The sequence below is a fragment of the Eschrichtius robustus genome, chromosome 18 (genome assembly GCF_028021215.1).
Source record: "Eschrichtius robustus isolate mEscRob2 chromosome 18, mEscRob2.pri, whole genome shotgun sequence".
NCBI lineage: Eukaryota > Metazoa > Chordata > Mammalia > Artiodactyla > Eschrichtiidae > Eschrichtius > Eschrichtius robustus.
Window position 1 is genome coordinate 6,072,668 of NC_090841.1, and position 27,778 is coordinate 6,100,445.

At 37.9% G+C, this 27,778-nt stretch overlaps 1 protein-coding gene across 13 annotated transcripts in view; it reads left to right on the forward strand.

The window, feature by feature from the left end:
* The first annotated feature begins 964 nt into the window (after positions 1-964).
* PAN3 (poly(A) specific ribonuclease subunit PAN3) overlaps positions 965-27,778 on the forward strand; it is a 118,660-nt gene continuing 91,846 nt past the window's right edge. For 10 of the 13 annotated variants that reach the window (XR_011070929.1, XM_068526307.1, XM_068526308.1 and 7 more), the window contains exons 1-4: positions 965-1,857; positions 13,259-13,380; positions 14,173-14,239; positions 16,118-16,188. Coding sequence is in view for 12 of the 13 variants with exons in the window: in XM_068526307.1 (XP_068382408.1) it covers positions 1,428-1,857; positions 13,259-13,380; positions 14,173-14,239; positions 16,118-16,188 (690 nt within the window). In the remaining variant the exon portion in view is untranslated. Of the gene's footprint in view, positions 1,858-2,214; positions 2,270-13,258; positions 13,381-13,986; positions 14,093-14,172; positions 14,240-16,117; positions 16,189-27,778 lie in introns of those variants that run through there. The other 3 variants (XM_068526314.1, XM_068526315.1, XM_068526316.1) reach the window with 3 other exon arrangements.

Consider the following 27,778-nt stretch of genomic DNA (forward strand, 5'->3'; position numbering starts at 1 on the left):
AGCTAAGGAACGTCACCAGGCTTACCCGTTTGTGGTCTATGGAATCCACTTTCCCCACTTCTGCAGTGTGGTACACTTGCTTCTATCCGTTCTTCTGTGACCTCTTCTGTTTGCCACAATTCCTCAAATTCTGCCAACAAACACCCCCCCCCCTTCCAACTGCCTTCTGAGAAAACCTTTCGCAGAGGAGAAAAACTAAAACGTTAAAGTTATTTTCCCTTCATAGCAACTCCTTAAAATTCCTGAAAGCTTTTTTTTTTTTTTTTAAATAAACACAGCGGAGCATAACATCAGCGATCGGTGAGGGAAAAAAACTATCTTTTAAAAATGAATTTCGAGTCAAGACTAGGCCGATTGGAGAAAAGAAACCCAGCGCGGTTTTAAGGGAAACCTTCTGGTGCTGCCTAGGCAGCGGTGTCCCCAGGTGGCATCTAATTGTTCATAATATTTTACTGGAGACTTTCAGTAATATAAATAGAGAAAACAGGTGCTGCACTCAGCTGGGGGTTTGCCTAAATCAACCTCCTCAGGTTCGATTTTTGGAATAAAAGGCCCAGGAGTTTTTAGGCAATCAGTCCTGTAGTTCTCATCACCCTCAGCGGGAAGGAAAAAGAGGAGGGAGGGGAAAAAGCCAGGGTGCGGAAGCGTGGCGAACAGACGGAGCTACTCTCCCAGCAGAGCAAGGGCTTGGGCTCCGGCCCCCGGTGCGGCCCCTCAAAATGACAATCACATTCTGTAAATTTCGTCGTTTCAATTAAAAAATGACGCCTGGTTTTATAAGTAAGAGGATATACGAAAAATGGAAGGCATTCGCCTCGTGAGAACTTCCCCAGCCGGCTCGGCGTCGGGGAGCGCCGCCGCGGTCCGCCCGTCCAACCGCCGCCGGCTCGCGGATGCCCAGGGGGCCCGACGCCAGGCCAGCCTTGCCCTCGCGCTCCCGCTACCCACAAGCCCCTGCGCCTCGACGCGCAGGCGCACCGGCGACGGCCGTCTCAGGAAGAGGAAAATGGAATAAACAACTCGGAGGAACCAGAGCGCGAGAGAGCCAGTGGAGGCAGAATTTAAAAATAAACCGGCCCCTCCGCCCTCCCCGCCCGTTCGCCGCCGCCGCTCCCCCTCCCCGAGCCCGCGCCCTCGAAGTCCCTGTCCGGGCCCGCGCGCCCACCCCGTCGTCCCGCGCGGCCCCTTTAAGAAAAGAGAACGAGAGAGTGAGTGAGAGAGAATCCCAACTCTCCCCCTCCCCTCTCCTCCTTCCTACCCCCTCCTCCCTCCCCTCCCCCCCTCCCCGGGCGGCTCCGGCTCCCGCAGCGGGACAGACCCACCCGCCCAGGCTTTTCTCCGGCACCGGCAGCGTCTTCTTTCCCTCCCCGGTCTATGGTGGCGGCGGCTCCTCGGGCGGCAGCGGAAGACGAGGCTGCAGCGTTGCCATGAACAGTGGCGGCGGCCTCCCGCCCCCCTCGGCCGCCGCCTCCTCTTCCTCCTCCTCGCTGGCGGCGGCAGTGGCGGTGGTGGCCCCGCCTGGGGTCGGGGGTGTCCCCGGCGGGGCGGCGGCGGGAGTGAAGCTGAAGTACTGCCGCTACTACGCCAAGGATAAGACTTGCTTCTACGGGGAGGAGTGTCAGTTCCTGCATGAGGACCCGGCCGCCGGAGCTGCCCCGGGCCTCGGCCTCCATAGCAACAGCGTCCCCCTGGCTCTGGCGGGCGCGCCCGTGGCCGGCTTTCCGCCCGGAGCGGTCCCGGGCGGGGGAGCCGGGCCGCCCCCGGGGCCCAAAAAGCCGGACCTTGGGGGCCCGGGGGCAGGAGCCGCGGCCGGTGGAGGAGGCGGCAGCGGGGTCCTCGACGGACCGCGGCTGGCAAGTGAGTGTGGTCCGGGCTAGGAGGGCGGCCTCGGCCTCGGGACGGCGGCGGAGGGAAGGCCCGGGGCCGGACGAGGCCCTGCGACCGAGCCCGGCCCGCGGGACCCCCCCTTCGCCTCCCTCGGCACTCTGAGAGGCCTAGGCCAGGCCCGAGCCCTCCTTCCGTCTTCCTGCTTCCCCTCCCCACAGCCTTCGGCGAGCCCGGGAGCGAGGGGAGGCTGGCTTCCTGGGAACGTGGGTGGTGGACTGGGGTGGTGGAGTGGGGGCGGGGAGGAAGGGGGATGGGCTGTGGCGTGCGGTGTGCGGGAAAGGGGGTGTCGTTTCCGGGAGGTGTGGAAAGGGGCTGGGTTTGCAGGCACACGTGTTCTGCGTGCCCGTGTGGAGTGGAGTCGGCCGAGGGTTGAGGTCGCCGGGTGGGTGTGTGTGGGTCCGGGGCGGGAGGGGAGGGCGGGCTCTGAGGCTTCGTGCAGTGGGTTGAACGAGCCGAAAAAGTTTGTGCAAGGTTTCTGGGAGAAAGGTCTTCCAGGCAGGAAATGCTTTCTAAGGATGAAGAGCGAACGGACAGCCGCGTTTATCGTGTGCAGAGGTTGAGTCGGGAGTTGCGAGTAGGGATTTCACAGGACTTGCATTTCAGCATGGTTTTCCTGAAAGCTGGCAGAAGTTTGCAGGGTGTCAGTAGGGATCTCGTCTTCTACTGCTTTGTACCAAGCGAACCCTTAGCGTGGAGCCTTCAAAGCGTGTCATGTGCAGCGCACTTTTGTGTGCGACTGAGCACTTGAATGCGGATATCTTAGGACTGTTTGCATTGTTTTTACTTTCTGTCATTATGTGTTGCCTTGCAACTTTTGAGTGGTTAGTGAGTGGAGTTTGAAGTTCTAGTAAGTGTGAGTGTAATCTGTTTTACAGAATGTTGCCCTTAAGGGAAAAGTAGAGGTGTCAGATTTTCCTTTTTTGTTTTTGAGTTTGTTGAGCATTTCTAAACCAAATGGGAAAGTCCTACTTTCTTAGGAATTCTAAACTGATTTTAGATCTGAAAATCATTTGATAGGCAAATTAACTTGAATGTCAGAACGTTGTTGTCTTTTTTTTTTTAAACTGTAAACGGACTTATGTACTTGGCTTGATGCTTTAGCACTTACTTGCTCTATGAGGACTATAAGTGTCTTCCCAGAGATTGTGTGTGTGTGTGTGTGTATGTGTTAAAGATTGTTTCTTTTGCTGCGATAGGCTTTAGTGCAGATATATTTGGTTAGGGTGATATGCTAAGAAGATTAATTTGTAACTTAAAATGTCTTGTCAAAATGGTTACTTGATTGGTGGAATTTTATCACTTTGGAGCGGCAGCTTTGCATTTTCAAGGTAAACTTGCTGTATGTCTTGAGTTACGGCTCAAATTAATTCGAGTTATGTTTGATTAGTAAGCAATGAAACTGAGCAGTATTTGTTACCTACAGGAAGAGACACTTTCAAAAATGCAGGTATGTGATTTAATATGTGATATTTCTAGGATTTTCCGATACACAGAGGTAGTAGATTTGGGACAGGAAAGTTAGGACAGGCTGTAAACAGGTGGAAACAGGAAGGTGGAGGAGAAACACTAGCGGTGACTCAAAGGTGGGGATCATTTCGTATCTCAGGAACAGAAAATAATTGGGATGTAGGGTCTTGAGAAGACAGACAGTGCTAAGCAGGCATTTTAAAATTAACGTTTAGTCATTTAAGTTATTTGATTAAGTAGCTGCATTATGTAGTTGGATTCTGTAGGGCTTGCTTTAACTTAACTGGGTGAAGCCTAAGGCTCCTCTTTTCTGCTGTAGGCTTCTTGGTAACTCTCAGTGGTACAGGTTGTGACTCCTTTTGGATGAGATAAAATTGCCTCTTATCAATGAGTGGCAAGTCAAGTTGTTCAGGAATCAGGGAAGAGGATTGTGTCGGTGATTTAATGGCTGCTTTGAATTTTTACACTTTACTGTTTAATTTTTAGTCTACTTTCTACATTTTACTGTGTTCTTATACTGTATCTTTTGAGACACTTGTTAATTAAGTGTATGAGGCAGTTAAAATAGACAACACACTCTAAGAGGTGTTGCTATAAGGAGAAATTTAAATTTTGTTAGTTGCTGACCTGATCATGTAGAGTCACTGACACAATTTTATTTTGCTTTTATTGTTTTCTTTGCTGTTCTTTAAATGTAAGAATGTAGAGTATTTCTTTAGCTGAGAGGTCAAACAGATCTGCTCTGATAAGCTGGGTCTGCCTGCAGAAATACTTTGGGCTCCTTGGGTATCTTCTGTGTGTGTGTGTGTTTTAAAAGTTTTTTTTTTTTATTGAAGTATACATACCTAGGGAAGAGTATACAAATCATAAGTTTTGGAATTTTCACAAGATGAACACATAGCGTATAACAGTACTCAGATCAAGAAATAGAACATAATCAGCACCTTCCAGAAGTTTTGCTCTTCTTGCCCTTTGCCAGTCACTACCCTTTCCCAGAGGTAACTACTGATTTCAGGCACTACCTTATAACATTGTAGATTCATTTTTCATGCTTTTTTGAGCTTTATAGGAATGGCATCAGGTAGTATGTACTCTTTTTGTGGGCTTCTTTCTTTCAGCATATTTGTAAGATCCTTTCGTTATATAGGAACAGCCTCTTAGTCTCATTCTTGTGTAGTGTTACATTGTATGAATATACCACATTTTATTTTCTCATTTTACTGTTAGTGGGCAATGGAATGTTGCCAATTTTTGTCTATTAAGAAGAGCACTGTTTTGAACACCCTTGAACATGTTTTTTGGTTCAAGTTTACCAATTTATGTTGAATTACGTGGGAGTGGAATTGCAGGCTTGTAATAGGGCATGCAGATGTTCAGCTTTAAGTACATGACTTCAGTTTTCTGAAGTGATTGTACCACATTTACATTCCCTTTAGAAGAGTAGGAGAGTTCCAGTTGCTTCACATTCTCCCCAACACTTGGTGTTCCATCTTATAATTTTAGGCATTTTGGTGGCAAATCTTTTAATTTGCATGAGTGTGGATTGTAATTGAATTAGTTGACAACATTTAAAAAATCAGAAGGTTTAACATTGAAATACAGATTTCTGGCTTCCTTTGAAGGGCGGCTCTTTTGTATATTGGAGTTAGGTCTGTGGTGGGGCCAGACTCTCCATTTTGCCTTATTACTGACTGGGTGACTTTTCTATGCCTGGCTCCTCTTGGCATTTGAGTTTTTGACCCTTGCTTTAGCACTTCACATTTGCAGAATTGTTTTGTTAGTGTTTCACATTCTGTTAAAACTTTAGAGGTACATGCAAGAAGAAAATTTTATCCTTATTTTGCAAGCATTGGAAAACTGAAGCAGAAAGGCTTTTTCTTCTCTGTATACTTAGTTGCAGTGGTGTTTCAATCTTGTAAAGGAAGTATACTTTCTTTTGCTTACTTTTTATCTGTACAGAGTAGTACATTTTCTCACTTCCAGCTCTTCTGTTGATGTGGCAGTGTGGTAGTAAACATGTTCTGGCATTCAGGATTGTTTGGGAAATAACAGTTTATTTTTTTAAAAAAGCATTTACTTTAAGTTTTTGACATTTCTTATTTCTTTTGGACTTGGGATCTTTGAAGGCTTAAATGTGGTTTGATTTGGGTTCAACTGAATTATTGATTCTTGACATTTTAAAGATGTAATTCTAATATTTTCAACCAGCTAGACTTTTCATCTTCAAGGTGCTCAGTTTGTAGCAGCTAAACTGTTAATACCAATATTTGTATTTCATGCACATTACTTAATTTGAAACCCAATAGATTTGTTTATTTTACCACAGTAGACTTATTTTCAGTTCTACTAATTTAGTTAGTAATGAAGGCTTTGGCATAAGGCGCATCTAAGATGGGCCTGGCTCTCTTACCTACTAGCATTGTGATCTTGGGCAAATTTTTAACTTTTAAGCCTCAGTTTTTCTCATTTAAAAAAATGGAGGTAATAATAATACCTACTTCAGAGTTGTGATAGGGTCGCACGTGCCACTGTCAGTGCATTGCTTGGCACATAGTGAGGTTTCAGGCTTAGTTGCTGCTGTTATTGAATATTACTAGTAGTAAGTCTACAGTTAGCCTGTACATTTCCTTACCTCCCAATTTTTGAGAGTATATTTTCAAGACCAGTAAAATAGCTACAGATTATTGAACTGCGGTTGTCTGTCCAAATGAAAGAAAGTAGGGGATAACTTGAAGTTCATATACAAACTTTGGAATGTATGATAACGTGTATGGCAAAACTGTTTTTGTTTAAGCCAGGATTATACTTTTCATCCCACAAACCCGAATCAGCTAACAGAAAAGTGAGTACTGGGAATTTGCCATTAGGATAACTGGTATAGATTTAAACATTTTTATTTGACAATACACAAAGTAGACAACAAAGACTACCATTCAGTTCACTCCTTTAATATTGTGCTTGCAGAGTGGCAAGTTTTGATCTGGGTGATAGGAATACAACATTGAATGAAACAAAAGTCTGCCCTAACGGAGGCTACATTCTAGTGGGGAGTACAGACACGTGTATAAGATAAAGTCAGATCTTGAGAAGTTTTATGAGGAGGTCATAGAGCTTTATGAGGAGTACTCAAAAGAGGGTTGTCCTAAAGTAAGTCTAGGTAAGAGTCAGTTAACAAGTAAAAGACTGCTTTGCATGGAAGTGCATTTGAAATGACTCTGTAAAGAAGATACATGATTGCCAAAACAGAACAATATCTTCCTATTTTTGCCCTTTTATAGGATTTTTCTGTTTTTAAGTTAACCTTCTATTTTGAGATAATTGTAGAGTCACATGCAGTTGTAAGAAATAATACAGAAAGAGCTTTTTGTCTCATCAATGTTTCCCCCAGTAGTAATACCTTTCATAGCTGTAGTACAGTGTCACAACCACATTGATTGATACAATCCACTTACCTTATTTAGATTTTCTGAGTCTTATTTGTACTTGTGTGTGCACACGTGTGTATATTTAGTTCTGTGGAGTGTTATCATGTGTATGTTTTGTGCCTGCCAACACAGTCAAGACATAGAACAGCTCTGTCACCCTCAAGTGGCCCTTTTGTAACTCTCCCTACCAATTCCTGGCAACCACTAATTTGCTCTCCATTTCTGTAATTTTGTCATTTCAAGAATGTTCTATAGGGCAGGGTGGGGGTGGGATGAACTGGGAGATTGGGATTGACATGTATACACTGATGTGTATAAAATGGATGACTAATAAGGACGTGCTGTATAAAAAGTAAATAAAATTAAAAAAAAAAAAAAAAAAGAATGCTCTATAGGGAATTCCCTGGTGGTCTGGTGGTTAGGACTCCGTGCTTCACTGCCGTGGCCTGGGTTCAATCCCTGGTCCCGGAACTAAGATCCCTCTTAGGCCAAGCCGTGGCATGGCCGAAAAAAAAGAAAAGAATGTTCTATAAATGGAATTATATAGCATGTGATCTTCTGGGATTAGGCTTTTTTTTTTTTTTTTTTTGAATCAGAATAATTCCCTCAAGATTCAGCCAAGTTGTGTATATCAAGAGTTTTTCTTGCTGAATTTTTCTTTTTTCTTTTTAACTTGGAAAATTTATATCTATCTTTATTTTGGAGCGCTTTTTTTTTTTTTTTTAAATAAATAAATAAATAAATTTATTTATTTATTTATTTATTTATTTATTTATTTTTGGCTGCATTGGGTCTTCGTTGCTGCACGCGGGCTTTCTCTAGTTGCAGTGAGCGGGGGCTACTCTTCATTGCCGTGCACGGTCTCCTCACTACCGTGGCTTCTCGTTGCAGAGCACAGGCTCTAGGTGCACGTGCCTCAGTAGTTGTGGCACACAGGCTCAGTAGTTGTGGCACACGGGCTCAGTAGTTGTGGCTCGAGGGATCTAGAGCGCAGGCTCAGTAGTTGTGGCACACAGGCTTAGTTGCTCTGCGGCATGTGGGATCTTCCCGGACCAGGGCTCGAACCCGTGTGCCCTGCATTGGCAGGCAGATTCTCAACCACTGCGCCACCAGGGAAGCCCTGGAGCAGCTTTTTTTTTGGTCTGTTTGCTTTTCTATAGGCATATGTGCTTTTGTGTACAAAGGTATGAACATTTACAGCACCTAGAAATATTTTTAAAATCTATTTTAAGATTGAATTTAATTTATTTAATTTAGTTTTTAAGTTAATAGAAGCCATAAACTTTTTTGTAAAAATTTTCACTGGAACAGCAGTGTATAAAGTCAAAGTAAGCCAATCTCATCTTATTGCCCAGGGTTAATCATCATGAATAGTCTTGTGTATGTGACCTTGATTACTGCTAAGGGGTCTGTCTCCAAGTACACTCACATTGGGGGTTAGGGTTTCAATATGTGAATTTTGGGGGGGAGACAGGTCAGGTCCGTAGCATGGGCATGCATACACACACTCAAGTTTTAGAGCAGTATTTCTTACATTTGTTTTTTCCATATTAACTTTATATTCTGTTTATAAAGTAGTTTATGAGCTGAAACTATACAAAGGAATGTGATAAAATATTTGTTTTATGTACTATTATCATATAATTGTTAACAAATCAATACGTAAAGTATTTGTGTCTCCTTTCAGTATATAGGAATTATTTCTGGACCTGGGTCCTGAGATTTTGATTTTAATACTCTCTTACAAAGTAACTTTGCTCTTAGGCTAGCAGCTTAGTCCATGTGGAAATATATTTCCTTATCTGTAAATAGGAGAAAGGGGTATGGAGTACATGATGTCTAATATTTCTTCAGCTCTAAAATGTGTCTGTGTTTTTCTAAATGTTTATGTTCTAGAAAATGAATTATTTTATGTTCAATCTTTAGAATTCATCCTCTTCCCTTCCCAACAACTTTTAAACATCACTGACCTCTCAGCAGCTTAACTTCAGTTTAGGGAAGGACGTGCTCATTTATCTTGGCTGAGTTAATTGGCATGTGGATAATAGTCCTCTTCTGATAAAACCTCTTCCTTTTTTGATGTCTTTTTTGGTATCTTGCTTTTTCTTTAAAAAACGAAAGATGTTGTACCTATTTTTTTAACTATATTTTTACTCTTAAAAGTTCCAGCTTTAGAAAACTAGGAACAGTATCTTGCTTTTGGAATTAAAAACGTACTGCATGCACAGGTTAAAAATTTAAATAGCACAAAAGGGTAAACAGTGAAAAATAGTCTCCCTTCTTCCTTAATTCCCTGATCCCTTTCCAAAAGACAGTCACTCTTTCCAATTTATTATGTATCTATTCAGAAATATTCTTTGTCTGTACTATGACTCATGTTTATATTTCCCTATCTGTAGCACATACCGACACACATATACACGTGTGCAGACATGGAAGCCTAATGCACTTTGAATTTTTTCAGCAAACTGCATATCTTCTAGTTTCTTCCACATCCACACATAAAAATACACCTTACTGTTTTTAGTGGCTGTTTAGATTGTTTACGGTCTTTTACTATTACAAATGATGGCCCTAAGCTGTTATATCTTAATGTATTATGTATACTTATACATAAATTAACACAAAATATAATGTACACATATGTTAAGGAGCATACAGAGTCTTCAGTAATCTGGTTTAAACTTGTTACATTAAAAAAAAAACTATGTAGGCAAGTACAGTATGATCTCACTTACATATGGAATCTTAAAAAAACCCCGAACTTGGGGCTTCCCTGGTGGTGCAGTGGTTAAGAATCCGCCTGCCAATGCAGGGGACATGGGTTCGAGCCCTGGTCCAGGAAGACCCCACATGCCGCGGAGCAACTAAGCCCGTGTGCCACAACTACTGAGCCTGTGCTCTAGAGCCTGCGAGCCACAACTACTGAGCCCACGTGCCACAACTACTGAAGCCCGCGCGCCTAGAGCCTGTGCTCCGCAACAAGAGAAGCCACTGCAATGAGAAGCCCGCGCACCACAACGAGGGGCAGCCCCCGCTCACCGCAACCAGAGAAAGCCCATGTGCAGCAACAAAGACCCAACGCAGCCAAAAATAATAAATAAATAAAAACAAAAACAGAACCAAAAACCCCAAACTCATAGATACAGTGGAGAACAGATTGGTGGTTGCCAGATGCAGGGGTCCAGGGGGGTAAGTGAAGATAGTCAAGAGGTACAAACTTCCAGGCCTTTTATTCTCATAAAACATTGGAGAGTAGGTGTTGTCATTTCTATTTTACAGAGGAGGAAAAAAAAAGACTTAGGTTAAATATGCTGTCAAAGATCAGTAGTTGGCAACTGGCTGAAACAGACCTTATGGGCAGTTGTATTTGCTAAAAGTTTGTGCTCATTCCACATTGCAGTACAGAAAAGGATGGTGCGAGTGTCTGCTGAGTGGTCGAGGAGCCCCTGTTTCTTGGGCCTGCATCCACTGTGCTGTCATCTAGTGTCTTTGACTCTCATTGCCTCATCAGAAAAACGGAGGCAATAATATCATTTGCATGGGGTGTTTTATAGAAGTTGGTTGTGAAAATCTATTGTATCTTTTATCAACTTTTAAAAATACCTACTTTAAAAAAGGGCTTAATTGTAAAATAAGTTTTTATGTAAATGTGCTAGTAGAGTAGGGAATACCAGAAAAATATCAGGAGTAGTCCCAAATCTCAGTTTACAGATAATTTAGATGGGTAGATAGTTCAGAAACAGGTAAGAATTTAAATGTTTAAGTAGTTGAAGACAGCAATAAAAGATCAAAGGAAAAAAATTTTGTCACATGAATGATGTAAACAGTATCTTAAGAGGTAGAGTTGTGTGTTAAATACAACTTGGAATAATTGGGGTATACATTCTAGAGATAAGAGAAGAGGAAAATGACATTTATGATTACCTATGAGACAGGGTGTTAGGCATTCCGCATAGGTTACTTCACTTGAGTCCCTTTCACAACCCTGTGAGTGAGATGGGATTGCCTTCTCTTTCAGATGAAGAAATGAAATTTAGAGGGTTTTGCTCAAGGTCATTCAGCTAGTGAGTGGCAAGAGTTGGATTAGAACTGAATGACTAACTTCAAGTATTTTGTTTTTTTTTCCATTATACCTGGGTCTTGAAGAACATAGAGTTGAGGTGTGTGTGTGTGTTAGAATTGATGAAGTGTGGACCTTCAAAATACAGTGAGTTTATCATTTTGACTGGAGGAGAGAATTCAATGTTAGGATTATTGTAAGACCTTTTTATAGTAGATGTATACTTTGACATTATAATCTTTGATCTTTTGGAAATATCTGAGTAAGGTACTCAGTTTTCTGCCTGATGGATACACAGTTGTCTTAAGTCCATTTATTGAGTAATCCTATTTTTCTCCGATTTTAAAAAGGAACTTTATCGAAATATAATTTACATGCTATAAAATTTACCCATTGTAAATGTACAATTCAATTACTTTTAGTAAATTTATAGAGCTGTGCAACCATCAGGATTTTTACAAGAACTTTTAAGATACTGTTTCATTGTTTTTCATAACTTTTTGTGGAAGTTTGCAGGGTAGATGGTATGAGACTCATTTTACAAGTCATGGTATCATCTCTACTTTATAACCATTTTGCCTAAGACGTTGTGGCTAGTAAGTGGCAGAAGTGAGTCTCAAACCCAGCACTTTCAGGAAATACTAGCATGATAGGTTGAGAACAGATTGTTGAGGGCTTTTTAATGTCAGACTAGGAAGTTTGGATTTCATCCCTTGGGATGAGCACTGCCAGCATCTTGTCTGTGATGTCCTAGTTGGCAGAGGAGAACCACTCAGTAGTTTCAGCTGGGCTTTTTTTTTTTAAAGCATGGTCTATGGAACTCCAGTCCCTCAGGCTGCTCCCAAACTTAACTACTGATAGCCTGTTGTTGACTGGGAAGCCCTAACCAATAACATAAACAGTGTTATGTTTAGAGTGTTTATTAACACTCTCACAATTAACATATTTTCTATGTTCTATGTTATATATATTATATACTGTAGTCTTACAATAAAGTAAGCTAGAGAAAAGAAAAGGCTATTAAAATCATAAGGAAGAGAAAATACATTTTCAGTTCTGTACTGTATTTATCGATATAAGTTTACATTGTGTGCTTACAAGGTGAACCACTTTCTGTCTGTACCTACACCACTGTTGCCTTATACGACACAAAGTAAGTGTCATACGTTTTACTAACACTAGACATCAAAAATGAAAAGATACTGTGAGAAAGAAATTCATACATATTTACAGGTATCCTGCACTGATAATGAAGAAGCAGCAGTATGATTGCTTTATGGTAGTTTAGTGTAAGTGATACGGTTGCTTCACAGTAGCCTAGCCTATACCCTAATAAATGAATCATTATAAAATTTTTATAGTCATATTCATTATACAGTATTGGAAAGGTTACATTTAAAGAAAAACACTTAACCTGTGATGATAGGTTATGTCACCTGTAATAGTTTCTCCAATTCGGAGAGAGAGAGGCATACTGTACAGTAATGTAATTCTTTGAAAGCAAAGTTATAAAACAGTAAGAAAACTAACACGTTAATTTTATATTAAATGTCACTCACCTTATGCCTATGTAAGGATAGAGTGGTATCCACATCTACATATATTTTATGCATTCATGACGTATGATTTCTTCATTTTTTTTTTGATATTTATAGGCTACGAGGTTCACCTTTGAGTTTTTCAAATTGTCACAAATCTCCAAAAATTTTTCCAATATATTTATTGAGAAAAAGTCTGTGTATAATTGGACCCATGCAGTTCAAACCTGTGTTGTTCAAGGATGAACTGTACTTACCAGGAAATAGCATCTAAAACATTGTCCATCGCTTTGTTGGTATATGATGGGTGTCTTAGTAGTTACAATGATTCTGTATTATTCTACCATAAAATTGACAGAAAGCTTGTCTGAACCCCTCGGCTCTATCCCATTGCTACCACCGTAGAATTGGCTTACTGAATTATGAGTTAATATGAGACTGCTGGTCTGTTTCTTAAGATGTGTTATGAGAAACAGTCCTGAGAAACTTGTCTCTGTTTAGCATATGAAGATTCACAGGAGAAACTGCAGTGGTTTATATTCTCCTGTCCTCTTGCAAAGTTAAAGAAAAAAACTTGATGAGAAAAGTAGAAATGCAAGTGTGGTTTGTTTCTTCATGTTGTGCTTGGTGGCTCTCAGGTAACTAATATAAAATAAATAGCTATCTCTGTGGAAAAAAAAATTTCAACTTGAGCATTGTTTAACAGATTTTTAGAGTTGACACAGTTTTATTTGGTTCTGCCTTTTGTTATGAACAGGTGAATAAAAACAAGTGTGACAGAGATTTGAGACTTTAAAACTTATTTGGGAACAGAGAAACTACATCAATGTTTTGTGCTTTTAAATAATTTAAATACTTGAATTTTCCTTCTCTTTCAGTTCCTGGAATAGATGGAGGTGCTTTAACTGATACCAGCCTCACAGATTCATATTTCAGCACCAGCTTTATTGGAGTTAATGGATTTGGAAGCCCTGTAGAAACAAAGTATCCCTTGATGCAGGTATTGTTGGTATGAATTTATATGGCACTAAACACTGAAGTTTATTCCGGGGATGGAGACATCTGGAGTCTTCATTTGTTTTCACATTTGTTGACTGGGACGTGGGATTTTAGGAGGTGATGAGGTAGGTGGGGTATAGGTGAGCCGTCTCTTGTAGGTTTGGAGTCAGGGTGAGCTTTCAAGGGTGGAGTTGGAGAATGTAGAGGATGGATAGAAAGAGACTGGTTTCACTCCTCTGTGTGTTTTGTTGAGTGTGGAATGAGGGCCTTTCAGGATCGTGAGACCATAGAGGCTGTGGAGTGTGTTAAGAAAGTGTGGAGACATATTTAGAGAACAGAGAAGAGCCTCATTTTATAGAATCTGTGAGGTGTATGAAGGATAATATGCGTTGGGAGAGAATAGTAGAGAGTGTTTATTGACTTACAGTCATTCACATCCTCTTGGATGGATACTGGAGTTTATATTTTATGGACAAGGAAACTTAGTAGTTATGTGTCTTGCTTAGGCTAAAAAGTTATGGAAGTGCAATTCAAAATAGTTCTGTGACTTTGGTTTTAAATACCTGGCTATTGAGTAAACTTTTCATTTGATGTGTTATAGACAGTATTTCGAAGTTTCTGCGTAGATGATTGTAATCCAAGCAGCAGCATTTATAGGAAGATTAGAGTGTCACTGATGTGAACGATGGATTGGAGGGGAAGACGCAAAGAGGGTCAGTCTTAACTTAATCGGTTGAATATTCTTAATTCTGTATTCCTCAATGATATTATGTATATATATTTTATGTTTCAGAGAATGACTAATAGTAGCAGCTCCCCAAGCCTTCTAAATGACAGTGCCAAGCCATATGCAGGCCATGGTAAGACTTGGTCCCTTTTTCTCTTACAGATATATGTATTTCTGACTCTAAAAACAATATGTCCATTGTAGAAATTTTGAAAATTACAGATAGATGTTAGGAAGAATATGATCTGTTATCTTCACACTCAGAGATAACTAGTATTAAGATTTGGATATATGTATACACATACATATACACATAATAGATAATACTTTATATACATAATAATACCTGAGATTGCATTAAATATACTTTTAAATTATAACATGAGTGTTTCTCGGTCATTATAAATTGAATCCTGTTGTTTATTTTCATAATTTACTTACTTTTGTTTTTTTGTTTTTTTAAAGTCCAGTATTGGACTTAAGTGTATGAATCTGTGTTCATATTTTGAGTTATTTCTTTTGGAAACATTCTTAGACATGGAATTACTGTTTCAAAGATTATGGACATTTTTAAGCCTTTTGATACAGGATTTCCTTTTCATATCCTAATTTAAAAATAAATGTTTCTTTTGTATCTTTCTGTATCCTATTTTTAAAAATAAATGTTCAGGAATGGTTTTTTTAAAAATATGTAACAATTTATTAATATTCTATGTCGGTAAAATGTAAACAGTTATTTATAACGACGAGAATAAGAATTTGCATGTTGATTATTTCTGAGATAGACATTTTATGTGTGTGTATCAAATCTCTCATTACTTAGAAATTTCAACTTTCTTTTGCTGTAGGAAAAAATAGCAACATTTTAATATTGAATAAAATTATTAGAAACTAATGTGTAGCATTATAATATTTTTGGCATTCCCATAGAGTTTATATGCTGACTTTTAAATGCTATCAAAGGTAGCGTAAAGGATGAATAATACCTATTTTTATAGTCTTGAATGTATAAATTACATAAAAATCTTGTGTCTTACTATTTTATTAACTTCTTTCTCTTTGCATTATTAGTTATATTAAATTAATGTTAATTCTAATGAAGGACTAGACTGTGAAAATCCAGACAGAAGAAACCAGAGAAATTAAGCAGCAATTTATATGTACTGCATTATGAAGAGATTTAAGGTTCCTTTAAATGACAACATTTACTATATTTTCTTTAGGATTTTACAGATAATTTAATGAGAAGCATAGGACTAACTAAAGCTCAGAAATGAAGACAAAAATATTTCAATGTATACCATGCATTCCTTTTCAGAAACTCTTGTGATTTGTTAAGTGAGAAACAATTTAGAGATGTACTTCTGTTTGTAACTTCTGGCCACAGAGTAATAGAGCTTTGAACCTATAAAATCTTTGGATTTCGTGTTTGTGTTTTGAAACATTTAATATTTTCATCTTTAAAAACTTAATTTACCTTATCTTTTTAGTAAGAATATCAAATATGTGGTGATAAACTTAAAAATATGGAATATTCTGTAGGGTAGATGGTTTTAAGGTCTTGCCTAAGTGTTAACATCCAAGTCCTATTGCTCAGAGTATGTTTGACTACTCTACTTGCCACCCCTACCCCTTTTTTATTTTTCTTATGGTTTGGTCTCAAGAACACAAACTACAGGTAGACTTCCTTCATAAACACATTCCTAATAACATGGTTAAGATCACCTTTTTTTTCCTATTTTATTTCTCTTTTGGTTCTCAGCAAATAGATGCATTCTAATTCGTATAGCTTCTGAATAAATGTGTACTGACTATTGGCTGAATGAAGTAGTCTCCAGTTTGTGTTTCATTCACTTACAAAATATTTGAACACCCACTGTGTGAGGCATTGAGTTTATTGTTGTGGTATATGATTTTTTTTACTACTTTATAAGCATTGAAGTTAAACATTTATTAGATTTATAGGTTTCCTGAGTTGTCTGTGTGGAAACTTATATAACTTACCTTCCAGATCCTCTAACTTCACCTGCTTCATCCTTGTTTAATGACTTTGGTGCCCTCAACATCTCTCAGAGAAGAAAGGTAGGTGAGATGGAAACTTACGTGAAACTAAATGGAACATAGGGGTGATACTGGGATGTTACCTACATAATGGTCAGTGTTCTCTTAAGTGGGGGAGGACTATAATGTTTTTCTTGCTTTTTGTTAACCATTTTCCTTGGTGTATATCTCTTATATGCAGAATTTTATTTGATCTCTCTGCATGAAATAGAGACATTTTATGTGAAGGGATGAAATCCTTATTTTTGCTCATTTTCTTTATCTTAATGCATTCTTTTTAAGATAACAGCAACTACAACGTTAAATTAGATGTTATGTGACCCATTGTAGGTGTATTAATCATCTTTTAACTTTATTTTCTGACTGCTTTGTCTATATACCAAAGATTTCTCCCCTAATTTAATTAAACTCCTCATTACAAGGCAAACTTAAAATCTTCAGCTTTTCATAATTGGCCCAACTGTTTAAAAACAGTTTAAAATCTCTTTATATTAGAAATTTAATTTAGTTTTATTTGGAATTGAGGTCGATAGACCATGAATCGATTTTGAAGTACCTTGTAGTAGTTTATTATAGTTTGATGCCTTTGAGTCTTAATGAGAATCATTATGTTAATAGTGATAGTAATCTAGAGACGGTGCTAATTTTGGTGAGGATCAGTAGCAGCTAAAGATGTTCAGGAGGTTGTAAATCTTGGCGGAAATTACTATAAAGTTATAACTAATTCAGTTTCCTAAGTAATAGGAGAAAGATCAAAAAGAAAATATTAATTTTAGAAAACTGATGTAAGCTTAAGGTGCTTTAAGGAAGTCTCTGATCAGAAGGTAGTATAAAATGAATTTCAAGAATACTAGATAGATGTTCCCTAGACAAGAAAATAAAACTGTGGGGTCAGGTATGAATTATATCAATACCTCATGTACCTAGTATTATCTCCTTTTTGAAAATAGGTGAGAACAAGGAGGTAATTAATTACAAAATGCTTTTAAGCAACTAAGATTGGTAGACTAAAAGGTATGGGTTTGGTTTTATAGACTTCCTTACAGGCTCTCACCAAGAACACATTTACTTTTGCTTTACATACTAGTCTCAGAAATGGGAATATGTATTTTCTAAATCCCTAGGGTAGAAGTGGAATAGAGTTGGACACAAGCAGTGAGAAGTGAGTGAGAAGTGACAGTAGGCAAAACCTTCAATATGGAAGGAAGCAGTGAAGTGCTGGAAAGCAGGTACAACCTAGAAGTCAGGTTATTTGGAGCTGTTTAGTGTAGGGGAAGATAAAAAGCCCTTAAGTAGTCTTAAGGGTCCCCCAGTAGCTTTTTCACATTTTTAAAAATAATCTGTTAACTGTGATAAGTAGCATTTCTGATGTATGAGTAGAAAGTAAGACTAGAATGGCAAATAAATACTTATGAGGGTTTGGTGGATTGCATCTTAAAGTTGAAATATGTGATTTAGAGCTGTTGACATTAATTTTTGACAAAATAGTAAAGAGCCCTGGAGATTTGAAAAAGGAGATTATAATACCCATTCTTCTAAAATTTATTTTAGTAAAGGAAAATAATAGAAGGAAGTATTACTACAGATGTGACATCTGTATTTGGAGAGAGATTAGCATGTATCCAAGTGGAAGCAGATTAGTGAAGTGAGCACTGTGCTGCAGTTTTTGAGGTCCTGGATCTCTAGCTTTGTGACCTTGGGACAACCTTCTAGGCTGTAATCTTCACATCTGTGAAATGATGAGCATGGCCTGGATAATTGCTGTGGTGTCTTTCATCTCTAAAACTCAATGTTTGGCTAAACTGAAAGGACCTTACGTGTCAGCTTCTACTTAGAAACTCAGGATTCATATAGTATATCTTTGAAGGACCATATTTTCTTGCCATTTATATTTAAAATAATATGTAGGGACAGAGAGATTTTTTTTCCAGTAGTGGGCTACATAATTAGGAATCTTTGTGTGTACAGGTTGCATATATTTTTAAATTGTTTGTTAATGGTTGAGTTGAGAAGGTTTAAAATTCCTTTGTATTAGAAATATTCTTAGTATGAGAGTATTGCATGCTGTGAATTGAAGGCATATGGGGACTTTGGGGACTTTGTCTATTCTTTTTTTTTAAAATTTAATTTTATTTATTTTTTTATACAGCAGGTCCTTATTAGTCATCAATTTTTATACACATCAGTGTATACATGTCAATCCCAATCTCCCAGCTTATCCCCCCCACCCCCCGTCTATTATTCTTTTGTTGTAGTAATTTATAACGTCTGTTTAATGATGTAATTTTAGTGGAAGTACCTCAAATTTATGTAAATATTCAATCATAATTCCAGGTGATCTAAGCAGGCTATCATGATAACTCAGTGACATTTTATTTCAGAATGAGATTGGAAAACAGGTAGTTAGGCCATACTTACTACTATTTCATAGCTAGTTAGATAAATTATTTTCTGAAAATCTCAGTTGGGCCAACCCCTGAGCTGCAAATGCTGCTTTTTGCCTGTGGGGTATGTGAATTATTTGGATCTGATCAGTCAGATATTTTAACTGTGGGCAGTCTTACTCTGGGCTGTGTGAAAAATTTAAAAAGAATGGACTGATGTTTTTCTTGCTTTCCTCAAATCTAATTCAAGAGACAATGCATGAATCTACTAGAGAACATTTACACAGCAGTGTATTAATCAGCGTGAATTTAAATGTGTGATGATTGCTAAGTAGCAGAGAATTCTCTAGATCCAGAAGAGTTTATGGAGAAGTTTTGAGTTGTGGTTTTTGAAGGTGAGGAATATGGGGAAGCAAACATATTAAGCAGAAGGAATTGTTTGATTACAAGTAGAGAGTTAGGATCTTCAGTAAATTTTAAAATTCTCTTCTATCATAGATAAGCTAAGAAACTATGGCTGAGGGCCTTGTATCTATAAGGACTTGTTGAAGTAAAATGTGTGATGTGAAAAACAGTATAGAAAAAGGTTCGTAGCCATTTGTCTGGGTTGGTTTATTGTTGTTAAGTATGTGGACAATTTCCTGAAGAGCTGTATACTGAGAATATATATGCCTTAGGGCGCTGACGCTCACGGTGTGTCGAGTGACTGGAGCTAGACGGTGAGTTGTTTCCTGTCTGTAGGGAGATAAGTTAAAACGTTAAAAGTAAATGTTTCGAAACTTCTGTAACACTCTGATAATACCACAACATCCAAATGTGGCATCATTTTTCTAGTAATTCATTTTTGTTTTATGGACATATAGGACTATGATGCATAGGACATTTTTTAAAAATGTGATCTTTCACAGCTGATATTTGAGAAGCACTTATTTTTAAAATTTTCTACATTAGAAATATATAAATATAGATAGGAAAAGTAACCATTGTTTGAAAATGTGTACAATTATTGTTGGCCAAGGGTGGTGGTGGAAGAAATTGAATTATGGCTGTATAGTCAGTGGGAGAGGTGAGCCCCCCAAAACACTGGAGATGGAGTTCTGTTGAAAATGGGAGTGAATATATTAGACGTTAATGCATAAGGAAACCTTAACAACAAGGTAGATAAAGCTGAGAACTGGTATGACAGAAAAAGACCTGAGAGTCACTGTGAATCACAAATGTGGTCTGGACAGCAGTAAAATTTTCGGTCAGAAATCCTCTGGGGACAAAGTATCTTTATAACAAAGTTAGATGTAGAGATACAGATATTCATAAATAACATGATGACATCTTGCTAACTATTCTTGCTAAGCTGTGTGACCACAGATGATTGAGACAGATGTTCCTTCAAAATTTGTGTCTGGCAATCTTGGCTTTCCCTTTTATATATTTCTTGGTCCTTCTTCGCCCTCTTTTTTAGTTGTCCAGTCATTTTCCTATTTAGCTTTCTCCCCTCCCCACATTAAGGCAGAAACCCTCTGGTGCTCGTCATTTACATTTCTTGTTTTAATTGTACTTTAGTATGATGTTTCAATCAATATGCAGCTTTACCTGGGCATTTGCATTTTATTTCTGACAATGGGATGACAGATTTTCACTTCTGTAAATTTTTTAGGTTTTAATAACACATTAAATTCTTTGGGTTTAGAGGACAAAAGACTTGTGAAGTATCACGTTTATTTCTTCTGTTCTTGATTTTAAAGCTCTTTGTCAGGATGGGGGAAGTGGGATCCAAAGAGGCTGGCTTATCTGCTGATGGCTTATTTGTGGGGAAATGCAGCTGGTGGAGGCCTCGCTTTGGATGATTCTGCTTGATCTCAGCTTGGAACCTCCTCCCCACTGTTCTCAAATCTTAAGCGCATCCTTTCCTTTTTGTATCACCTCTGTTACAAAACTTACTGATCTATATATATAGTATGATTTCTGATTAATTTGACATTTAAAAATTTTTGTGTACATTTCTGTTCTAATGTCTTCGAAAGATGACTTCTACATTATTTACTTTTACATAGGGAACCAAATAGGAATAACACACTGGTGAGTATTATGGTAGAGTTCTTTGGTGGAGAAAGCTGAAGTAAACTTGGAGAAATTAATAGGATTATGGCATAGATAATCTGGGATGTAAATCTTTCTGCAGTCCTTCTGATGGCTAGGCTCATTTTAAAACATGGAACCAAATATTGATTGAACATGGAACCAAATATTGATCTCGGGGAAAAAATAAAAGGTGAGGAGAAAATGGGGAAGATATTGAAAAATAAATCGTAATGGGAATCACAATCTAAAACTTCACCTATAAAACCATTTTTAAACATTTTATATATGTTCTCAAATACTGTTTTACTTAGTATTTAGATTTCCAAGTCAGCCACATCCGTATCTTTTACCCATGAGTACTATGCAGAATATTTTTATGGAAAATTGTATTTAGAATTCCAAATTAATACACTCAGAGCTATTCTTTTTTTTTAAAAATAAAATATTATTTATTTATTTATTTATATTTTTGGCTGTGTTGGGTCTTCGTTTCTGTGTGAGGGCTTTCTCTAGTTGTGGCAAGCGGGGGCCACTCTTCATCGCGGTGCGCGGGCCTCTCACCGTCGCGGCCTCTCTTGTTGCGGAGCACAGGCTCCAGACGCGCAGGCTCAGCAGTTGTGGCTCACGGGCCCAGTTGCTCCGCGGCATGTGGGATCTTCCCAGACCAGGGCTCGAACCCGTGTCCCCTGCACTGGCAGGCAGATTCTCAACCACTGCGCCACCAGGGAAGCCCCAGAGCTATTCTTCTTTTACTAGAGTTGACTGAACCTCCATTCACCTCTGCTTGCCATGGTGTGGGAACGGGCACAGGCTTTAGATTTAGAGATACGTGTGGTAGAATTGTTGGAGTCCAAGTTCCTGTAGGCAGGGGAGCATCATGGTTCCTGTTTATAGCTTTCTTAGAGCTCATGGTGAGTTTTTATCTCTCTCCAAGAGCAAAGAGTTGGGAATAGTAATAACCCAGTAACATTGAATAATGGTCAAGGTTTTAGGGTTTGGAGTTGGATGCCAGGCAGTCTGAATTGAATCCCTGTTTCTTCACTGATTGTCTTTGTGTCTTTAAGCTTAGTTAAACCTTTGTGTTTCTTCATTTGCAAAATGAGAATAATAATACCTTAGTACCTGGCATGTAGAGGTGTTAAGAGGACTAAATGAGAAATGCCCAATAAACGGTAGCTATTATTGGTAATACATGGTGCTAGCCAAACCCTTCTAGTCTTGTTTGGGAATTGTTAACTATTATTAAATAAATAAATGTCTGTTGCTACTTACTCTGGATCAGGCTGTATTAGAGTTGTCCATTGGAAAAGCCGTTCTCCTATAGTTGCTTTGAGAATGTCCCTCTTTTCTTTGAGGTGTTCAGGCCCCTCCTCCCCACATAGCTGTTAGCTTCTCAAACATATCCTTCAAATTTGGTGAAAATACATCTGGGATTTTCTCACTATGCAGTGGCAGCCTTGATTTTATTTATGTTGACAATGATCTTCTATATCCGTTTCAGGTAATATGGTAATACTTTTATAAAATTAAATGTTTTATAATTTCATTTTATCATTTAGTCACCCCAGCAATTCTTTGAGAGATATTATTTTTTTCCATTTTACAGATTGGGAAATGGAAGTTAGATCAAGTAATTTACTTAGAATAAGATAGGTAATATTTAGTTATGTTTCAAAGAAAAAAAATTTTCTAGGAAAGTATAGAAGGGTAAGATCTTCTATAAGGTGAAAAATGAAGAGGTAGCGGAGAGAGAGAGACCACTGGTAACATGCAGAGGAGGAGAGAAAACATTGACCTTATGCCTGCCTATTTTTCCATTTATGTGATTATCTCAGTGTAAGTTTTTGTAAACAGTGTAAATTTCTAGGGCAAGAATATACAATTAAGCTTTTGATAATTGATAGCTAACTTTTCAGAAATGTTGCACAAATTTATATTTCTACTCATGGGTGCTGGTTTTTCTACAGCCTTGAAAACACTGAGATGTAAAAATCTTTCATATCTTTGTCATTTTATAGTCAAAAACCCCTCATTGTTAAAATTTGATTACTGCTGCTATTGAGCTTCTCTTTTATGTTTATTGACCTTTGGTGTTTCTTTGGTGTCCTATGCTTTTATTTTACTGTTGGGATATCCTTTTTAAATTTGTTGTAAACTGTTTGTTTATTAGACATTTAAGCTTCTTCTTTGTTTTTGGTCTTGAATTTCACAAGTAATTTATGCTGTCAATTTTGAAATGTCATACTTATTACTCTGATTATCTTTTATTAAGTACATTAAAAAAGAATAGACTATTAAGCTCATTTTTGTTAAAATAACATGGTAATTCCCTGTCTGATGAGTTGGTGATTTTATATTGAAAGGACTGTCATTATTTTTATGTAATTTGAATCCACTATCATTTTTATTGCTAATGATCTATAGTAATCAACTTCCCTTTAGCAAACAGTTACATTCTCTCTCTTCTCTGTTTTGTCAGAATTAAATGTGACATTCTTCTTACTGTTTAACCCGTCAGTCTATTCCTTTCTTAAAATGATGGATTAGATTAGATTGAAACTTGTTTAACAATATGATAGCTCCTATAGAAAAGGGCTCAACTTTGAAAAAGTTAATTTTATTTTCCTCCTAAATGAAGAGTCCTCCAGGGTGAATTTCCAGAATTGTGTTGAGATAAAGGTGTGCTTTGGAAAGAACAGATTAAATTTTGTTGTAACAAATTAGGAGTTCAGCCGCGTATTTTCTCTACTTTAATTCGTACTTTGTGTGCAGTGACAACTTGCTCTTGTTGAGTCAAGAGTCTTCAAAATTTATGATTACAAGGGAATTTTGTCCTGTTGATTGATTTAAAAAGATCTCGCGAGAGTTTTTTGTTTTGGAGGCTTTTTTTTAGGTGCGTATGGTTGTTTGGTGTTTGACAAGCTACCGTATTTAAACACATGAACTGAAATAGCATGGCTTTTGTATACTGTATGTAATACTGTTGACTGTAGTCATTATTTAGCTTTAGCTTTGGGGATTTTGAGTCGGTTCTTACCTAATAATGGTAGTTTAGTGAAACCATTGCTGCATCTGCCACTTGGACCTGGGAACTAGTAGATCATTCTGAGATATTCTGGTTGGCTTCTTTACACTCTACTCTGGGCACTGTATTTACGAAGTGTAGTAGCTGATATTAAGAGTTTGGTATTACTGGTGGTTCATCCCTGTTTTCCTAGGAAGCAGGGGTCAGGAATAAATTAGTAAAGATCAATTTAGGATTCTCATCCACAAACATGCTAGCCTAAGTTTTAAGCTAAATTTAACCAAAACTACGTAATTTTTCCTAACTCTGTTTAATTCCCAAGATTTGTTCTTGCATTTTGAAAGTGGGGAGGAGGGAGTGGCTTAATGAAGTCTCTGTAGCTACTGTTTCTCATTGATCCCATCCATGCCAGTTAGAGTCAAAGAGAGATTGATTAATTTAGGAATTTGTATTTGGTCATTTTAGAATTAGCTAGAATAATGTTAAGATGGTAACACGTTAAGGAAAACTATAGAATGTGGAATAAATTTAGTGAAGAGTACAAGCTCTGGAGCCTGACCTCATGTTAGTTTTGAGATTATAGGCAAGTTATTTTAACCTCATCTAAGCCCACCCTTCTCATCTGTCAAGTTGGTTTGTGATGGTGCCCATCTCACAGAATTTTGCGTATTAAGTATATGAATGGCTATACAGTGCTTGGCGTAGCGCACTGTGCTTGTCAGATGGCAGTTGTTGTTGCAGTCTGCTGCTGCTTACAATCCTGCAATTTAAAAACGTATGTTTATCTGTTTCTGAATGTGTGTAAGATTATTTATCTTTGATTAACCACTACCTACTTTAAGTTCAATCATAGTAAAGAGCATTGCTGAAGATACTCTGCTTCATTTCAAGATTCAGTTTAAGCAAGGGTACACATATAAATAAATCAAAAGGGAACCTTTTGCTAATAAGCAAATAGGCGTTTTAGCATGATGGTTGCTTTTGATAAGGGACTAAAATTCATATAAAATTTTTTATGGTCATTACAGGTGATAGTTTATTGTAGAAATAACTTTCATGACTTAAAACATCATTACTCACTTGCACTTAAAAGATTTTAATAACTTTGGCATGGTATTTTGTTTTTCTACATCTTGTATTCTGGTTCTATTCTAAAGCAAAAGAATAGAAGAAGTTGTAGTTTGGTGTTCCAAGTCTTTAGAAATTGAATGTGACCTTGCTTAACAACTGATCTCATTTTTGGTGGCATAAAAATTGTAACATTGAGGTTTTGAGAACAGAAGTAATGACTACTTTGTAGGCTTTCTTAAATGTATGTAGATAATATAGTGGGCCCCTTCTCCCAGGATCGGACTCAGTAGAGCTTAAAAAACATTTCCGTGTGTGTAAATCCTGTTCTGCTCTATTTGACATAATTTAGGTTACTTTTCACCTAGCAGCATCCTCTGTTTTCATCCTCTCAACCTATATGTGATTTCTGTATTGACTCCACAGATTAAAAGATCTTTTTCATTTATAGATGTTTACCCGCCCATGAGTCTTTAACAATGACAGTCTGTTTTTCTGTAGACCCACTTTCTATAGACCTGCTCACCATCCCATCCTATAATTGACTTTATTTAAACAGTGAAAACCTAAGGGACCTAATATATTTCCATGAAAACCTACAATTACTGATAATGAATGGCAGGACAAAATACAACATAATCTTTGAGGCTGGCTTGTTTTTGTTTTTGATTTTTAAATCTGTTACTCGAGAAAATTGATTGGAGCCCATTATACAATCACTTATAGGTTTAGATTTACTGTTCTACATTGATTAGGTGTGGGAGCCTTTAAAATCCAGGTGTATTAACACACCTAATTAACTAATAAATTACGTAGAGGTAGTTCCCTGTGCCTATATGGAAATTAACTAATTTATTTGATTTAAAATATTCAAATGGTTTTAATCAGTTTGGAGTCTATTTTTTCTTAGTGAATTTTACATTAACCACTGATGGTTAATGGAAATGCAATCTTGTATTTAGTTCTCATAATAACAAATATGCTAAACCGTTAGGAGCGTTTAATTAATTGAGGGAAGACCGTTGTACGTCAGAAGAGGTCATAAAAGAGAAATGAAAGTTGATTTTCAAATAAATATACAGTAAATTCTAGGCCAGAGGTTTCTGTTAGTGGACCTCAGACCCTTAGAAGTGGCAAGAGGTAGGTAGGTTGCTGAGTTGTAACTGCAAAAGGCAATGAGTTAATACATTTCATTAAATATTGTCTAAAGGGAGATAATATCAATATTTCATATATGTGCACAACTATTTTCCAAGTATGTGAAGATGTTCGATTAATAAAATACAAATTGTTTAAAAGTGCCATTCATAGTAGCTTTAAATCATCATTCATTGTTTCAGAGTATAAATAGTGAAAACACAGTTACTCTGTTTTTGATGTTCAGAGGGCATTCTTAAAATTCAGGGCATTGGAAACTTTTTGTGCTAGGATAACAATTGATTTCTCTAGTTTATAACTAATGATTAGGTTATGATACATAATAACAAGGCCTGTAGTGTGAAGTATTGTAGAGATGATGCTGTTTTGCAATTTTACCTAAAGAATTGTGCTCTGAACATTGGTCTGTAACAACATTTTCTATATGAGCAGTGGTATTTATATATTTTTCTTTTGCTAGACTTAACTTTTTAGGGGAGGAGAATAGATCTTACCACTGTATTTCTCTCTCTTTTCAAAAAATCTTTATTGGAGTGTAATTGATTCACAATACTGTGTTAGTTTCTGTTGTACACCAAAGTGAATCAGCCACGTGCAGACGTATGTCCCCATATCCCCTCCCTCTTGAGCCTCCCTCCCGTCCTCCCTATCCCACCCCTCTAGGTCATCTAGGGAGGGCAAAAAGCCTTATGCTGAAATGTTAAGTGAATGAATGAATGAAAAAAAATGTGTTTGCATTTAAGGTTTTGAAATAAAACAGGCCTAAAAGTTAGCTTTTATTGTTCTTTCTTTTGACACAGTCTGGAGACTTATCTTATTTGTTAGGAATGAGAGTGGATTTCCCTTAGTCCTAAACCATTGGATTGGTCTTCTCTGGACTAGGGCAAGGATTTTTGAAGAGCCAAGGCTTTGGGGGCTATGAGTAATGGTCTTGAAGGCTCTGAGGATTTAGGGCAAGCTAAAGGAGGGGGATGTTAACTATTTGAATGCCTGTCCTTTTTTTATTTTGGGGGGTGGCCCCAATTTCTGTTTTACCACTAGTTGTTTCTTATCCAGGTCTCTTCCCTGACATTCTCTAGAACTTTGTTACTGGAAGGGTGATCACCAGACCAGCAGCACACTAGTAGTCTTGGGAGCTTTTTAGAAATGCTGAATCTCATGCTTCACTCTAGGCCTGCTGAATTAGCGTCTTTATTTTAACAAGATCCCTGGAAGAGTATATGTTCATGACAGTTGAGATGTGCTAGTCTAGAATACATTCTCCAACTTTTTCAAGCCCTAAGTTGTTATTTTTTAAATGCCCAATAAAAAGGGTAAAACTATTTTCAACTACTGTCTTATTGTGCTGTTTATTTAGATTTTGTGAAGAACGATAAAAATCAGTTTTGTAGTGAATCTTGAGACTTAAAGTAAAAATTGTATATATTAGAGAGAGAGAGAGAAAATAGTTACATGTTATGCTGGATATGTTACCACAGGAACAAAAAGAGAATGGGAATTTTGATGTGCAGTGTTGACTTACTAGGAGGTGGAGCAGACAAGCTGGTTACTTACCAACAGGACGTGACTTTTCAAAATGCTTCCGTTTCATAATAACCAGCAGGCTGGACTGGCAAGGAGGCTGTCAAGAGTGGAGGATCAACCAGGAAACATACCTTTTTCTTGACCAGCACATTCTCAAGATTGGTTTAGGAAGGGATTGCTGGAAGCTAAGGGGAAGGGAAGAGGGCTTGTGCTTTTGTTTGCTCTGGAGGAGGGGTTTGGATCTTGTAGGACTCAGAAGGCTTTGGGGAAAATAAACATTTCCCATAAAATTTTGTTTGCCCTTTATTTCCTCACCTTCCATTTGACGTCTCTATTTCCCGTAGCCCCTACTGTCATTTAATCACCAATAGTT